Source organism: Oncorhynchus masou, chromosome 20 (assembly GCF_036934945.1).
Source record: "Oncorhynchus masou masou isolate Uvic2021 chromosome 20, UVic_Omas_1.1, whole genome shotgun sequence".
Taxonomy (NCBI): Eukaryota; Metazoa; Chordata; class Actinopteri; order Salmoniformes; family Salmonidae; genus Oncorhynchus; species Oncorhynchus masou.
The window spans coordinates 27,852,182-27,868,770 of NC_088231.1; the positions used below are offsets into that span (position 1 = coordinate 27,852,182).

At 50.4% G+C, this 16,589-nt stretch overlaps 1 protein-coding gene across 1 annotated transcript in view; it reads right to left on the reverse strand.

The window, feature by feature from the left end:
- Nucleotides 1–16,589, reverse strand: part of pds5a (PDS5 cohesin associated factor A) — a 90,371-nt gene that overhangs the window by 11,325 nt on the left and 62,457 nt on the right. The window contains 6 exon segments of the mRNA XM_064926812.1: nt 4,031–4,099; nt 4,572–4,730; nt 6,938–7,061; nt 13,009–13,169; nt 14,231–14,336; nt 15,332–15,447. Coding sequence (XP_064782884.1) covers nt 4,031–4,099; nt 4,572–4,730; nt 6,938–7,061; nt 13,009–13,169; nt 14,231–14,336; nt 15,332–15,447 — 735 coding nt within the window.

Consider the following 16,589-nt stretch of genomic DNA (forward strand, 5'->3'; position numbering starts at 1 on the left):
GTGTAGTTACCTCAGGAGGAGAGATGTGTAGAGAGTGTAGTTACCTCAGGAGAGATGTGTATAGAGTGTAGTTACCTCAGGAGGAGAGAGGTGTATAGAGTGTAGTTACCTCAGGAGGAGAGATGTGTAGAGAGTGTAGTTACCTCAGGAGAGATGTGTATAGAGTGTAGTTACCTCAGGAGAGAGATGTGTATAGAGTGTAGTTACCTCAGGAGGAGAGATGTGTATAGAGTGTAGTTACCTCAGGAGAGAGGTGTATAGAGTGTAGTTACCTCAGGAGAGATGTGTATAGAGTGTAGTTACCTCAGGAGAGATGTGTATAGAGTGTAGTTACCTCAGGAGAGAGGTGTATAGAGTGTAGTTACCTCAGGAGGAGAGAGGTGTATAGAGTGTAGTTACCTCAGGAGAGAGGTGTATAGAGTGTAGTTACCCCAGGAGGAGAGAGGTGTAGAGAGTGTAGTTACCTCAGGAGGAGAGAGGTGTATAGAGTGTAGTTACCTCAGGAGAGAGGTGTATAGAGTGTAGTTACCTCAGGAGAGAGGTGTATAGAGTGTAGTTACCTCAGGAGAGAGGTGTATAGAGTGTAGTTACCTCAGGAGGAGAGGTGTACCTAGAGTGTAGTTACCTCAGGAGAGATGTGTAGAGAGTGTAGTTACCTCAGGAGAGAGGTGTAGAGAGTGTAGTTACCTCAGGAGAGAGGTGTAGAGAGTGTAGTTACCTCAGGAGAGATGTGTAGAGAGTGTAGTTACCTCAGGAGGAGAGAGGTGTAGAGAGTGTAGTTACCTCAGGAGAGAGGTGTAGAGAGTGTAGTTACCTCAGGAGGAGAGATGTGTATAGAGTGTAGTTACCTCAGGAGGAGAGATGTGTAGAGAGTGTAGTTACCTCAGGAGAGAGGTGTAGAGAGTGTAGTTACCTCAGGAGAGAGGTGTAGAGAGTGTAGTTACCTCAGGAGGAGAGATGTGTATAGAGTGTAGTTACCTCAGGAGAGATGTGTAGAGTGTAGTTACCTCAGGAGGAGAGAGGTGTAGAGAGTGTAGTTACCTCAGGAGAGATGTGTAGAGAGTGTAGTTACCTCAGGAGGAGAGAGGTGTATAGAGTGTAGTTACCTCAGGAGAGAGGTGTAGAGAGTGTAGTTACCTCAGGAGAGAGGTGTAGAGAGTGTAGTTACCTCAGGAGGAGAGAGGTGTATAGAGTGTAGTTACCTCAGGAGAGAGGTGTAGTTACCTCAGGAGAGAGGTGTAGAGTGTACCTCAGGAGAGAGGTGTAGAGAGTGTAGTTACCTCAGAGAGAGGTGTAGAGAGTGTAGTTACCTCAGGAGAGAGGTGTAGAGAGTGTAGTTACCTCAGGAGTGAGGTTAGGTGTAGAGTGTAGTTACCTCAGGAGAGAGGTGTATAGAGAGTAGTTACCTTAGGAGAGAGGTGTAGAGAGTAGTTACCTCAGGAGAGAGGTGTAGAGAGTGTAGTTACCTCAGGAGAGAGGTGTAGAGAGTGTAGTTACCTCAGGAGGAGAGATGTGTATAGAGTGTAGTTACCTCAGGAGAGAGGTGTATAGAGTGTAGTTACCTCAGAGAGAGGTGTATAGAGTGTAGAGGAGAGAGGTGTAGAGAGTGTAGTTACCTCAGGAGAGAGGTGTATAGAGTGTAGTTACCTCAGGAGGAGAGAGGTGTAGAGAGTGTAGTTACCTCAGGAGGAGAGAGGTGTATAGAGTGTAGTTACCTCAGGAGGAGAGAGGTGTATAGAGTGTAGTTACCTCAGGAGGAGAGAGGTGTATAGAGTGTAGTTACCTCAGGAGGAGAGAGGTGTAGAGAGTGTAGTTACCTCAGGAGAGAGGTGTAGAGTGTAGTTACCTCAGGAGAGAGGTGTAGAGAGTGTAGTTACCTCAGGAGAGAGGTGTATAGAGTGTAGTTACCTCAGGAGGAGAGAGGTGTATAGAGTGTAGTTACCTCAGGAGGAGAGAGGTGTAGAGAGTGTAGTTACCTCAGGAGAGAGGTGTAGAGTGTAGTTACCTCAGGAGAGAGGTGTAGAGAGTGTAGTTACCTCAGGAGAGAGGTGTAGAGAGTGTAGTTACCTCAGGAGGAGAGATGTGTAGAGAGTGTAGTTACCTCAGGAGAGAGGTGTAGAGAGTGTAGTTACCTCAGGAGAGAGGTGTAGAGAGTGTAGTTACCTCAGGAGAGAGGTGTAGAGAGTGTAGTTACCTCAGGAGGAGAGAGGTGTAGAGTGTAGTTACCTCAGGAGAGAGGTGTAGAGAGTGTAGTTACCTCAGGAGAGAGGTGTAGAGAGTGTAGTTACCTCAGGAGAGAGGTGTAGAGAGTGTAGTTACCTCAGGAGGAGAGATGTGAGAGAGTGTAGTCAGGAGAGAGGTGTATAGAGTGTAGTTACCTCAGGAGGAGAGATGTAGAGAGTGTAGTTACCTCAGGAGAGATGTGTATAGAGTGTAGTTACCTCAGGAGAGATGTGTAGAGAGTGTAGTTACCTCAGGAGAGAGGTGTAGAGAGTGTAGTTACCTCAGGAGGAGAGAGGTGTATAGAGTGTAGTTACCTCAGGAGGAGAGATGTGTATAGAGTGTAGTTACCTCAGGAGGAGAGATGTGTAGAGAGTGTAGTTACCTCAGGAGAGATGTGTATAGAGTGTAGTTACCTCAGGAGGAGAGAGGTGTATAGAGTGTAGTTACCTCAGGAGGAGAGATGTGTAGAGAGAGTAGTTACCTCAGGAGGAGAGATGTGTATAGAGTGTAGTTACCTCAGGAGAGAGGTGTATAGAGTGTAGTTACCTCAGGAGGAGAGATGTGTATAGAGTGTAGTTACCTCAGGAGAGAGGTGTATAGAGTGTAGTTACCTCAGGAGAGATGTGTATAGAGTGTAGTTACCTCAGGAGAGATGTGTATAGAGTGTAGTTACCTCAGGAGAGAGGTGTATAGAGTGTAGTTACCTCAGGAGGAGAGAGGTGTATAGAGTGTAGTTACCTCAGGAGAGAGGTGTATAGAGTGTAGTTACCCCAGGAGGAGAGAGGTGTAGAGAGTGTAGTTACCTCAGGAGGAGAGAGGTGTATAGAGTGTAGTTACCTCAGGAGAGAGGTGTATAGAGTGTAGTTACCTCAGGAGAGAGGTGTATAGAGTGTAGTTACCTCAGGAGAGAGGTGTATAGAGTGTAGTTACCTCAGGAGGAGAGAGGTGTATAGAGTGTAGTTACCTCAGGAGAGATGTGTAGAGAGTGTAGTTACCTCAGGAGAGAGAGGTGTAGAGAGTGTAGTTACCTCAGGAGAGAGGTGTAGAGAGTGTAGTTACCTCAGGAGAGATGTGTAGAGAGTGTAGTTACCTCAGGAGAGAGAGGTGTAGAGAGTGTAGTTACCTCAGGAGAGAGGTGTAGAGAGTGTAGTTACCTCAGGAGGAGAGAGGTGTATAGAGTGTAGTTACCTCAGGAGAGATGTGTAGAGAGTGTAGTTACCTCAGGAGAGAGGTGTAGAGAGTGTAGTTACCTCAGGAGAGAGGTGTAGAGAGTGTAGTTACCTCAGGAGGAGAGAGGTGTATAGAGTGTAGTTACCTCAGGAGAGAGGTGTAGAGTGTAGTTACCTCAGGAGAGAGGTGTAGAGAGTGTAGTTACCTCAGGAGAGAGGTGTAGAGAGTGTAGTTACCTCAGGAGGAGAGAGGTGTATAGAGTGTAGTTACCTCAGGAGAGAGGTGTAGAGAGTGTAGTTACCTCAGGAGAGAGGTGTAGAGAGTGTAGTTACCTCAGGAGGAGAGAGGTGTATAGAGTGTAGTTACCTCAGGAGAGAGGTGTAGAGTGTAGTTACCTCAGGAGAGAGGTGTAGAGAGTGTAGTTACCTCAGGAGAGAGGTGTAGAGAGTGTAGTTACCTCAGGAGAGAGGTGTAGAGAGTGTAGTTACCTCAGGAGAGAGGTGTAGAGAGTGTAGTTACCTCAGGAGAGAGGTGTATAGAGAGTAGTTACCTTAGGAGAGAGGTGTAGAGAGTAGTTACCTTAGGAGAGAGGTGTAGAGAGTAGTTACCTCAGGAGAGAGGTGTAGAGAGTAGTTACCTTAGCCAGCACCTCAGGAGAAACTTCATCGTCAGACGTCCACAGCTTCCCATTTTTGTTTCCTACAGACTGGAGAGACACTCTTTACAATCCCTGTGTCTTTAGGTGACCCAAGCATCAGTGTGTAGATCCATGGATTTATGTGTGTCTGTGTATGTGTGTGTGTGTGTGTGTATTAATGATCAGTGTGTGTGTGTGTGTATTAATGATTGGTGAGTGTGTGTGTGTGTGTGTGTGTGTGTGTATTAATGATCAGTGTGTGTGTCAGTACATGGATTTACGTGTGTCAGTGTGTGTGTGTGTTTTTGTGTGTGTGTGTGTGTGTGTGGTGTCAGTGCGTGTATTCATGATCAATGTGTGTGTGTGTGTGTGTGTGTGTGTATTAATGATCAGTGTGTGTGTCGGTACATGGATTTATGTGTGTCAGTGTGTGTGTGTGTGTGTGTGTGTGTGTTTTTGTGTGTGTGTGTGTGTGTGTGGTGTCAGTGCGTGTATTCATGATCAATGTGTGTGTGTGTGTGTCTTCGCTCCCAGAACCCACCCTGTCATTCATGAGCAGGTCCTTGACGATGAAGTTGGCCACGATGGCCTTCATGGGGGAGGCAAACTGATCTGGAGCCAGTAGAGAGATATGGCCCAGACTGACCAGGGGGGTAATCAACTGTTCTGGGACGTCAGCGTTCAGACTACGAGAGAGGGGCTGGGGGAGACGAGAGAGGTGGTTAGAGAGAGAGACTGGGGGAGAGGAGAGAGGCTGGGGGAGACGAGAGAGGTGGTTAGAGAGAGAGACTGGGGGAGAGGAGAGAGGCTGGGGGAGACGAGAGACTGGGGGAGAGGTGGTTAGAGAGAGGCTGGGGGAGACGAGAGAGGTGGTTAGAGAGAGGCTGGGGGAGAGGAGAGACTGGGGGGGGAGAGAGAGAGAGAGGCTGGGGGAGAGGGAGAGAGGCTGGGGGAGACGAGAGAGGTGGTTAGAGAGAGAGAGGCTGGGGGAGAGGAGAGAGGCTGAGGGGGAGAGAGAGGCTGAGGGGGGAGAGAGAGGCTGGGGGAGAGGAGAGAGGCTGGGGGAGAGGAGAGAGGTGGTTAGAGAGAGAGAGGCTGGGGGAGAGGAGAGAGGTGGTTAGAGAGAGAGAGGCTGGGGGAGAGGAGAGAGGTGGTTAGAGAAAGAGAGACTGGGGGAGAGGAGAGAGGCTGGGGGAGAGGAGAGAGGTGGTTAGAGAGAGAGAGAGGCTGGGGAGAGGGGAGAGGTGGTTAGAGAGAGAGACTGGGGGAGAGGTGGTTAGAGAGAGAGACTGGGGGAGACGAGAGAGGTGGTTAGAGAGAGAGACTGGGGGAGAGGTGGTTAGAGAGAGAGACTGGGGGAGACGAGAGAGGTGGTTAGAGAGAGAGACTGGGGGAGACGAGAGAGGTGGTTAGAGAGAGAGACTGGGGGAGAGGTGAGAGGGGTTTTGGGGCAAATCCAACACATCACTGCCTCCTTATTTTCCAGCATGGTGGTGGCTGCTTCATGGTATGGGTATGCTTGTCAATGGCAAATACTGGTAAGTTTTTCAGGATGAAAATAAACAGAACAGAGCTGAGAACAGGAAAAATCCTAGAGGAAAACCTGGTTCCGTCTGCTTTCCCACCAGACACTGGGAGAGGGATTCACCTTTCAACAGGACAACAACCTACAAGGCCAAATCTACACTGGAGTTGCTTAGCAATAAGACACTGAATGTTCCCTGGGTTGCCGAGTTACAGTATAGACCGAAATCTGATTGAAAATCTACGACAAGACTTAAAATGGCCGTCCTAGCCCTGATCCCCAACAACATGACAGAGCTTGAAGAATTATAAAATGGGCTAATAATGTAGAATCCAGGTGTTTAAAGCTCTTAGAGACTGCTGGGGCAGAATCAGTGAGGTAACATTGTTAAATAAGATGTTTTATTTACAAAATAATGAATATGTGGGATATTTGTCATTAGGATGTTGTCTTTTGGATAATACTGTTGGCAGTTTGCAGTTATCCCTTCTTCTCTGCTCGGGCTTAGTCACTAGGGGCCCAGAGAGGTGAGAGGTCAGGCTTGTCTTCTTCTGGGAATGTATCTAACTAATGTATGTCCCCTCTGAGGTTGCCCTTATCTTGATCTAGTATATGACCTATGACCTAGGAAGCTCACTATTGTATGTCTCCTCTGAGGTTGCCCTTATCTTGACCTAGTATATGACCTAGGACCTAAGAGGCTCACCTATTGTATGTCTCCTCTGAGGTTGCCCTTATCTTGACCTAGTATATGACCTATGACCTAGGAGGCTCACCTATTGTATGTCTCCTCTGAGGTTGCCCTTATCTTGATCTAGTATATGACCTAGGACCTAGGAGGCTCACCTATTGTATGTCTCCTCTGAGGTTGCCCTTATCTTGACCTAGTATATGACCTAGGACCTAAGAGGCTCACTATTGTATGTCGTCTCTGAGGTTGCCCTTATCTTGACCTAGTATATGACCTATGACCTAGGAGGCTCAGTGTCTTTTCAGATCTTGTCCAGGAGGGGGTGTATTTGAGATGGGAGTATCTAGAATTGACAATTGGTATATGCCATTGGATGAGGTCATGTTTTGGTACTATGTGATAAAATTAAAGATAGACTGTATTGATTTGATCGTTTGTAACATGTATTGACTCAGGGAGGGTTAATATTTATCTAACAATCAATATATATGTTTCCTCCCACTTTGACCGAGTATTTAGTAACAAAATATGACTATATTTCTATTGGCACTTTAGTATCACCTAACAGCAAAGCCCTACTCTATCTCTCTGTGTGTGTGTGTGTGTGTGTGTGTGTGTGTGTGTGTGTGTGTGTGTGTGTGTGTGTGTGTGTGTGTGTGTGTGTGTGTGTGTGTGTGTGTGTGTCTGTTACCTCAAAGATCTGCGCCAGCTGGACCTCCTTGTTACAGAAGATGGCGTGGATACAGTGGACAGCCTGTTTGGCCTGGTGGGGGGTCCCACGTTTAGCCTTCTGATGAAGGACTGGGATCAGGGTCCTAGGGGGGAGAGGAGGTTAACAGACTGACTACAGGGAGGAGGGAGAGGGTTAACAGACTGACTACAGGGAGGAGAGGAGGTTAACAGACTGACTACAGGGAGGAGAGGAGAGGAGGTTAACAGACTGACTACAGGGAGACTGAGGGAGGAGAGGAGGTTAACAGACTGACTACAGGGAGGAGAGGAGAGGAGGTTAACAGACTGACTACAGGGAGGGGAGGAGAGGAGGTTAACAGACTGACTACAGGGAGGGAGAGGAGAGGAGGTTAACAGACTGACTACAGGGAGGAGAGGAGAGGAGGTTAACAGACTGACTACAGGGGGAGAGGAGAGGAGGTTAACAGACTGACTACAGGGAGGAGGTTAACAGACTGAGGGAGGAGAGGAGGTTAACAGACTGACTACAGGGAGGGAGGGAGGACTGAGGGAGGGAGGTTAACAGACTGACTACAGGGAGGGAGGAGAGGAGGTTAACAGACTGACTACAGGGAGGAGAGGAGGTTAACAGACTGACTACAGGGAGGAGAGGAGAGGAGGTTAACAGACTGACTACAGGGGAGAGAGGAGGTTAACAGACTGACTACAGGGAGGGGAGGAGAGGAGGAGGAGAGGAGGTTAACAGACTGACTACAGGGAGGAGAGGAGGTTAACAGACTGACTAGGAGAGGAGGTTAACAGACTGAGGAGAGGAGGTTAACAGACTGACTACAGGGAGGGAGGAGAGGAGGTTAACAGACTGACTACAGGGAGGAGAGGAGGTTAACAGACTGACTACAGGGAGGGAGGAGAGGAGGTTAACAGACTGACTACAGGGAGGGAGGAGAGGAGGTTAACAGACTGACTACAGGGAGGGAGGAGAGGAGGTTAACAGACTGACTACAGGGAGGGAGGGAGGAGGAGGTTAACAGACTGACTACAGGGAGGGAGGAGAGACTGACTACAGGGAGGAGAGGAGAGGAGGTTAACAGACTGACTACAGGGAGGGAGGAGAGGAGGTTAACAGACTGACTACAGGGAGGGAGGAGAGGAGGTTAACAGACTGACTACAGGGAGGGAGGAGAGGAGGTTAACAGACTGACTACAGGGAGGGAGGAGAGGAGGTTAACAGACTGACTACAGGGAGGGAGGAGAGGAGGTTAACAGACTGACTACAGGGGGAGGGAGGAGGTTAACAGACTGACTACAGGGAGGGAGGAGAGGAGGTTAACAGACTGACTACAGGGAGGAGAGGAGAGGAGGTTAACAGACTGACTACAGGGAGGGAGGAGAGGAGGTTAACAGACTGACTACAGGGAGGAGAGGAGGTTAACAGACTGACTACAGGGAGGAGGAGAGGAGGTTAACAGACTGACTACAGGGGGGGAGGAGAGGAGGTTAACAGACTGACTACAGGGAGGAGAGGAGGTTAACAGACTGAGGGAGGAGAGGAGGTTAACAGACTGACTACAGGGAGACTGACTACAGGGAGGAGAGGAGGTTAACAGACTGACTACAGGGAGGAGAGGAGGTTAACAGACTGACTACAGGGGGAGGAGAGGAGGTTAACAGACTGACTACAGGGGTTAACAGACTGACTACAGGGAGAGGAGAGGAGGTTAACAGACTGACTACAGGGAGGAGGAGTTAACAGGAGGGAGGAGGAGGTTAACAGACTGACTACAGGGAGGAGAGGAGGTTAACAGACTGACTACAGGGAGAGGAGAGGAGGTTAACAGACTGACTACAGGAGGGAGGAGAGGAGGTTAACAGACTGACTACAGGGAGGGAGGAGAGGAGGTTAACAGACTGACTACAGGGGGAGAGAGGTTAACAGACTAGGGAGGGTTAACAGACTGACTACAGGGAGGGAGGAGAGGAGGTTAACAGACTGACTACAGGGAGGGAGGAGAGGAGGTTAACAGACTGACTACAGGGAGGGAGAGGAGGTTAACAGACTGACTACAGGGAGGGAGGAGAGGAGGTTAACAGACTGACTACAGGGAGAGAGGAGGTTAACAGACTGACTACAGGGGGGAGAGGAGGTTAACAGACTGACTACAGGGAGGAGAGGAGGTTAACAGACTGACTACAGGGAGGAGAGGAGGTTAACAGACTGACTACAGGGAGAGGGAGACTGAGAGGAGGTTAACAGACTGACTACAGGGAGGAGAGGAGAGGAGGTTAACAGACTGACTACAGGGAGGAGAGGAGAGGAGGTTAACAGACTGACTACAGGGAGGAGAGGAGGTTAACAGACTGACTACAGGGAGGAGAGGAGAGGAGGTTAACAGACTGACTACAGGGAGGAGAGGAGGTTAACAGACTGACTACAGGGAGGGAGGAGAGGAGGTTAACAGACTGACTACAGGGAGGGAGGAGAGGAGGTTAACAGACTGACTACAGGGAGGAGAGGAGGTTAACAGACTGACTACAGGGAGGAGGAGAGGAGGTTAACAGACTGACTACAGGGAGGAGAGGAGGTTAACAGACTGACTACAGGGAGGAGAGGAGGTTAACAGACTGACTACAGGGAGGAGGAGAGGGTTAACAGACTGAGAGGAGGTTAACAGACTGACTACAGGGAGGGAGGAGAGGAGGTTAACAGACTGACTACAGGGAGGAGAGGAGGTTAACAGACTGACTACAGGGAGGGAGGGAGGAGAGGAGGTTAACAGACTGACTACAGGGAGGAGAGGAGGTTAACAGACTGACTACAGGGAGGGAGGAGAGGAGGTTAACAGACTGACTACAGGGAGGGGAGGGAGGAGAGGAGGTTAACAGACTGACTACAGGGAGGAGAGGAGGTTAACAGACTGACTACAGGGGGAGGAGAGGAGGTTAACAGACTGACTACAGGGAGGAGAGGAGGTTAACAGACTGACTACAGGGAGGGAGGAGAGGAGGTTAACAGACTGACTACAGGGAGGGAGGAGAGGAGGTTAACAGACTGACTACAGGGAGGAGAGGAGGTTAACAGACTGACTACAGGGAGGGAGGAGAGGAGGTTAACAGACTGACTACAGGGAGGGAGGAGAGGAGGTTAACAGACTGACTACAGGGAGGGAGAGGAGGTTAACAGACTGACTACAGGGAGGAGAGGAGGTTAACAGACTGACTACAGGGGGAGAGGAGAGGAGGTTAACAGACTGACTACAGGGAGGAGAGGAGGTTAACAGACTGACTACAGGGAGGAGGGAGGTTAACAGACTGACTACAGGGAGGAGGAGAGGAGGTTAACAGACTGACTACAGGGAGGACTACAGGGAGGAGAGGAGGTTAACAGACTGACTACAGGGAGGAGAGGAGGTTAACAGACTGACTACAGGGAGGGAGGAGAGGAGGTTAACAGAGACTACAGGGAGGAGAGGAGGTTAACAGACTGACTACAGGGAGGGAGGAGAGGAGGTTAACAGACTGACTACAGGGAGGAGAGGAGGTTAACAGACTGACTACAGGGAGGAGAGGAGGTTAACAGACTGACTACAGGGAGGAGAGGAGGTTAACAGACTGACTACAGGGAGGAGAGGAGAGGAGGTTAGGAGGTTAACAGACTGACTACAGGGAGGAGAGGAGGTTAACAGACTGACTACAGGGAGGAGAGGAGGTTAACAGACTGACTACAGGGGAGGAGAGGAGGTTAACAGACTGACTACAGGGAGGGAGGAGAGGAGGTTAACAGACTGAGGGAGGAGAGGAGGTTAACAGACTGACTACAGGGAGGGAGGAGAGGAGGTTAACAGACTGACTACAGGGAGGAGAGGAGAGGAGGTTAACAGACTGACTACAGGGAGGAGAGGAGGTTAACAGACTGACTACAGGGAGGGAGGAGAGGAGGTTAACAGACTGACTACAGGGAGGAGAGGAGGTTAACAGACTGACTACAGGGAGGGAGGAGAGGAGGTTAACAGACTGACTACAGGGAGGAGAGGAGAGGAGGTTAACAGACTGACTACAGGGAGGAGAGGAGGTTAACAGACTGACTACAGGGAGGAGAGGAGGTTAACAGACTGACTGACAGGGAGGGAGGAGAGGAGGTTAACAGACTGACTACAGAGGAGTTAACAGACTGACTACAGGGAGGAGAGGAGGTTAACAGACTGACTACAGGGAGGAGAGGAGAGGAGGTTAACAGACTGACTACAGGGAGGGAGGAGAGGGAGGAGGAGGTTAACAGACTGACTACAGGGAGGGGAGAGGAGGTTAACAGACTGACTACAGGGAGGGAGGAGAGGAGGTTAACAGACTGACTACAGGGAGACTGACTACAGGGAGGAGAGGAGGTTAACAGACTGACTACAGGGAGGAGAGGAGAGGAGGTTAACAGACTGACTACAGGGAGGAGAGGAGAGGAGGTTAACAGACTGACTACAGGGAGGGAGGAGAGGAGGTTAACAGACTGACTACAGGGAGGAGAGGAGAGGAGGTTAACAGACTGACTACAGGGAGGGAGGAGAGGAGGTTAACAGACTGACTACAGGGAGGAGAGGAGGTTAACAGACTGACTACAGGGAGGGAGGAGAGGAGGTTAACAGACTGACTACAGGGAGGAGAGGAGAGGAGGTTAACAGACTGACTACAGGAGGGAGGAGGGAGGTTAACAGACTGACTACAGGGAGGAGAGGAGAGGAGGTTAACAGACTGACTACAGGGAGGAGAGGAGGTTAACAGACTGACTACAGGGAGGAGAGGAGAGGAGGTTAACAGACTGACTACAGGGAGGAGAGGAGAGGAGGTTAACAGACTGACTACAGGGAGGAGAGGAGGTTAACAGACTGACTACAGGGAGGAGAGGAGGTTAACAGACTGACTACAGGGAGGAGAGGAGAGGAGGTTAACAGACTGACTACAGGGAGGGGGGAGGTTAACAGACTGACTACAGGGAGGGAGGAGAGGAGGTTAACAGACTGACTACAGGGAGGAGAGGAGGTTAACAGACTGACTACAGGGAGGAGAGGAGAGGAGGTTAACAGACTGACTACAGGGAGGAGAGGAGAGGAGGTTAACAGACTGACTACAGAGAGGAGAGGAGAGGAGGTTAACAGACTGACTACAGGGAGGAGAGGAGAGGAGGTTAACAGACTGACTACAGGGAGGAGAGGAGGTTAACAGACTGACTACAGGGAGGAGAGGAGGTTAACAGACTGACTACAGGGAGGAGAGGAGAGGAGGTTAACAGACTGACTACAGGGAGGAGAGGAGAGGAGGTTAACAGACTGACTACAGAGAGGAGAGGAGAGGAGGTTAACAGACTGACTACAGGGAGGAGAGGAGAGGAGGTTAACAGACTGACTACAGGGAGGAGAGGAGGTTAACAGACTGACTATACCCCATGCATTAACTACACACCCTGTCTCTCCCTCCCTCCCCGCCAGCCTGTCTCTCCCTCCCTCCCTGCCTCCCCCTCCCACCCTGTCTCTCCCTCCCCCTCCCTCCCTCCCTCCCACCCTACCTCTCCCTCCCCCCTGCCTGTCTCTCCCTCCCTCCCACCCTGCCTCTCCCTGCCTTTCCCTCCCACCCTGCCTTTCCCTCCCACCCTGCCTCTCCCTCCCACCCTGCCTCTCCCTCCCTCCCACCCTCTCTCTCTCCCTCCCTCCCTCTCCCTCCCTCCATGCCTCTCCCTCCCTCCCCGCCTCTCCCTCCCTCCACGCCTCTCCCTCCCTCCATGCCTCTCCCTCCCCTCCCCGCCTCTCCCTCCCTCCATGCCTTTCCCTCCCTCCCCGCCTCTCCCTCCCTCCATGCCTCTCTCCCTCCCCGCCTCTCCCTCCCTCCCTCCCACCCTCTCTCTCTCCCTCCCTCCCTCCCCGCCTCTCCCTCCCTCCATGCCCTCTCCCTCCCTCCCTCCCCGCCTCTCCCTCCCTCCCCGCCTCTCCCTCCCTCCCCGCCTCTCCCTCCCTCCCCGCCTCTCCCTCCCTCCCCGCCTCTCCCTCCCTCCCTCCCACCCGGTCTCTCCCTCCCTGCCTCTCTTACGATCGTATCTGCTGTAGTTCGGTCTCTATTTTCTGTCCGGTGTTCCTGAAGATCTGAATGGCCGCCTCGGCCACCTTGTCGTCCTCCATCTTCAGACACTGAAGCAGAGACTCATATGTCTCAGCAGAGTGGAACGCTGTGGGGTGGGTGAAGGACAGGACCTGGAGGAGAGGAGAGGAGGAGAGGAGGAGGAGAGGAGGAGGAGAGGGAGGAGAGGAGGAGGAGGAGGGAGAGGAGGGAGGAAGGGAGGAGGAGGAGGAGGAGGAGGAGGAGGAGAGGAGGAGGAGGAGGAGAGAGAGGAGGAGGAGGAGGAGGAGGAGGAGGAGAGGAGGAGAGGAGGAGGAGGAGGAGAGGAGAGGAGGAGGAGAGGAGGAGGAGGAGAGGAGAAGAGGAGAGGAGGAGGAGAGAAGGAGGAGGAGGGAGGAGGAGAGGAGGAGGAGGAGGAGAGGAGGAGGAGGGAGGAGGAGGAGGAGGAGGAGGAGGAGAGGAGGAGGAGGAGGAGGAGAGGAGGAGGAGGAGGGAGAGGAGGAAGGAGAGGAGGAGGAGGAGGGAGAGGAGGAGGAGGAGAGGAGAGGAGGAGGAGGAGGAAGACAAGGAAGAGGAGGAGGAGAGGAGGAAGAGGAGGAAGAGGAGAGGAGGAGGGGGAGAGGAGGAAGAGGAGGAAGAGGAGAAGGAGAGAAGAGAAAGACAAGAAAGTTATTAATTTGTCCGTTCATCCACAAGTCCCCCCTCCCTCCCTCCCCTCTCTCTCTCTCCTCATCCCTCCATCCCCTCTCTCTCTCTCCTCATCCCTCCCTCTCTCCTCATCCCTCCATCCCCTCTCTCTCTCTCTTCATCCCTCCCTCCCTCCTCCCCTCCCTCTCTCCTCATCCCTCCCTCTCTCCTCATCCCTTCATCCCCTCTCTCTTCATTCCTCCCTCCCCCTCTCCCTTCATCCCTCCCTCCCCCTCTCCCTCGTCCCCCCTCCCTCCCCTCCTCCCCTCCCCCCTCTCTCCCTCCTCCCCTCCCTGCTCATCCCCTCTCTCTCTCTTCATCCCTCCCATCTCTTCATCCCTCCCTCCTCCACTCCCTCCCTCCTTCCTCCCCATCTCTCCCTCCCTCCTTCCTCCCCATCTCTCCCTCCCTCCCCTCCCTCTCGTCCCTCCCTTCCCTCTCGTCCTCCCCTCCCTCTCGTCCTCCCCTCCCTCTCGTCCCCCCTCCCTCTTCATCCCTCCATCCATACCTTCAGTAGTTCCAGTCCAGAGCGAATGGCAGTGTCTGGTGTGACACCTTCCTCATCATCATCGGCCGTTCCCTCGATAGACTTATTCAGCAGCTTGACCAGAGCACTGAGCAGAGAGACATATAACCTCTTATTCAGCAGATAGACCAGAGCACTGAGCAGAGAGACATTATATAACCTCTTATTCAGCAGATAGACCAGAGCACTGAGCAGAGAGACATTATATAACCTCTTATTCAGCAGATAGACCAGAGCACTGAGCAGAGAGACATAACCTCTTATTGAGCAGATAGACCAGAGCACTGAGCAGAGAGACATTATATAACCTCTTATCCAACAGCTAGACCAGAGCACTGAGCAGAGAGACATATAACCTCTTATCCAGCAGATAGACCAGAGCACTGAGCAGAGAGACATTATATAACCTCTTATTCAACAGATAGACCAGAGCACTGAGCAGAGAGACATTATATAACCTCTTATTCAGCAGATAGACCAGAGCACTGAGCAGAGAGACATTATATAACCTCTTATTCAGCAGATAGACCAGAGCACTGAGCAGAGAGACATTATATAACCTCTTATTGAGCAGATAGACCAGAGCACTGAGCAGAGAGACATTATATAACCTCTTATTCAACAGCTAGACCAGAGCACTGAGCAGAGAGACATTATATAACCTCTTATTGAGCAGATAGACCAGAGCACTGAGCAGAGAGACATTATATAACCTCTTATTCAGCAGATAGACCAGAGCACTGAGCAGAGAGACATTATATAACCTCTTATTCAGCAGCTTGACCAGAGCACTGAGCAGAGAGACATATAACCTCTTATTCAGCAGATAGACCAGAGCACTGAGCAGAGAGACATTATATAACCTCTTATCCAGCAGATAGACCAGAGCACTGAGCAGAGAGACATAACCTCTTATCCAGCAGATAGACCAGAGCACTGAGCAGAGAGACATTATATAACCTCTTATTCAGCAGATAGACCAGAGCACTGAGCAGAGAGACATTATATAACCTCTTATTCAACAGCTAGACCAGAGCAGAGAGCAGATATAACCACACACACACACACACCCCATTTATTTACCTGATGGCCTCTGAGTCGATGTGGACGGGAGCAATGCGTTCCAACAGGAACTTCACCATCTCCAGGAAGGGGTTGGTGGGCTGCTTCGGGAACGTCAGTTTACGAGTAATCTCCCTCTGAAAAACACGATCAATATCTAACTGGTCATCTCCCTCTGCAAAACACGATCAATATCTAACTGGTCATCTCCCTCTGAAATACATGATCAATATCTAATTGGTCATCTCCCCTCTGAAATACATGATCAATATCTAACTGGTCATCTCCCCTCTGAAATACACGATCAATATCTAACTGGTCATCTCCCCTCTGAAAAACACGATCAATATCTAACAGGTAATCTCCCCTCTGAAATACACGATCAATATCTAACTGGTCATCTCCCCTCTGAAATACACGATCAATATCTAACTGGTCATCTCCCCTCTGAAATACACGATCAATATCTAACTGGTAACCTCCCCTCTGAAATACACGATCAATATCTAACTGGTCATCTCCCTCTGAAATACACAATCAATATCTAACTGGTAATCTCCCCTCTGAAATACACAATCAATATCTAACTGGTAATCTCCCTCTGAAAAACACGATCAATATCTAACTGGTCATCTCCCTCTGCAAAACACGATCAATATCTAACTGGTCATCTCCCTCTGAAATACACGATCAATATCTAACAGGTAATCTCCCCTCTGAAATACACGATCAATATCTAACTGGTCATCTCCCCTCTGAAAAACACGATCAATATCTAACAGGTAATCTCCCCTCTGAAATACACGATCAATATCTAACTGGTCATCTCCCTCTGAAATACATGATCAATATCTAACTGGTCATCTCCCCTCTGAAATACATGATCGTTCAAAAGTTTGGGGTCACTTAGAAATGTCCTTGTTTTTGAAAGAAAAGCACCTTTATTTTGTCCATTTAAAATAACATTAAATTGATCAGAAATACAGTTTACATAGTTAATGTAAATGACTATGTTAGCTCAAAAACCAAAAAAATCCATCCAGGAAGTGGGATTGTTTTATGTTTGAGGTTTTCCATCGACTGCCTTCACAGATCCCATTGATTTATGACTCAAATTGCAGTTCCTGTGGCTTCCACTAGATGTCAACAGTCTTTAGAAATTGTTTCAGACTTGTATTCTGAAAAATGAGGGAGTAAGTTCACTCTGAATGAGTGGACACTGCAGTGTCCCAGAGGTTTTTCATGCACGCGGCCGAGAGCCTTTCTTGTTTTCCTTTTA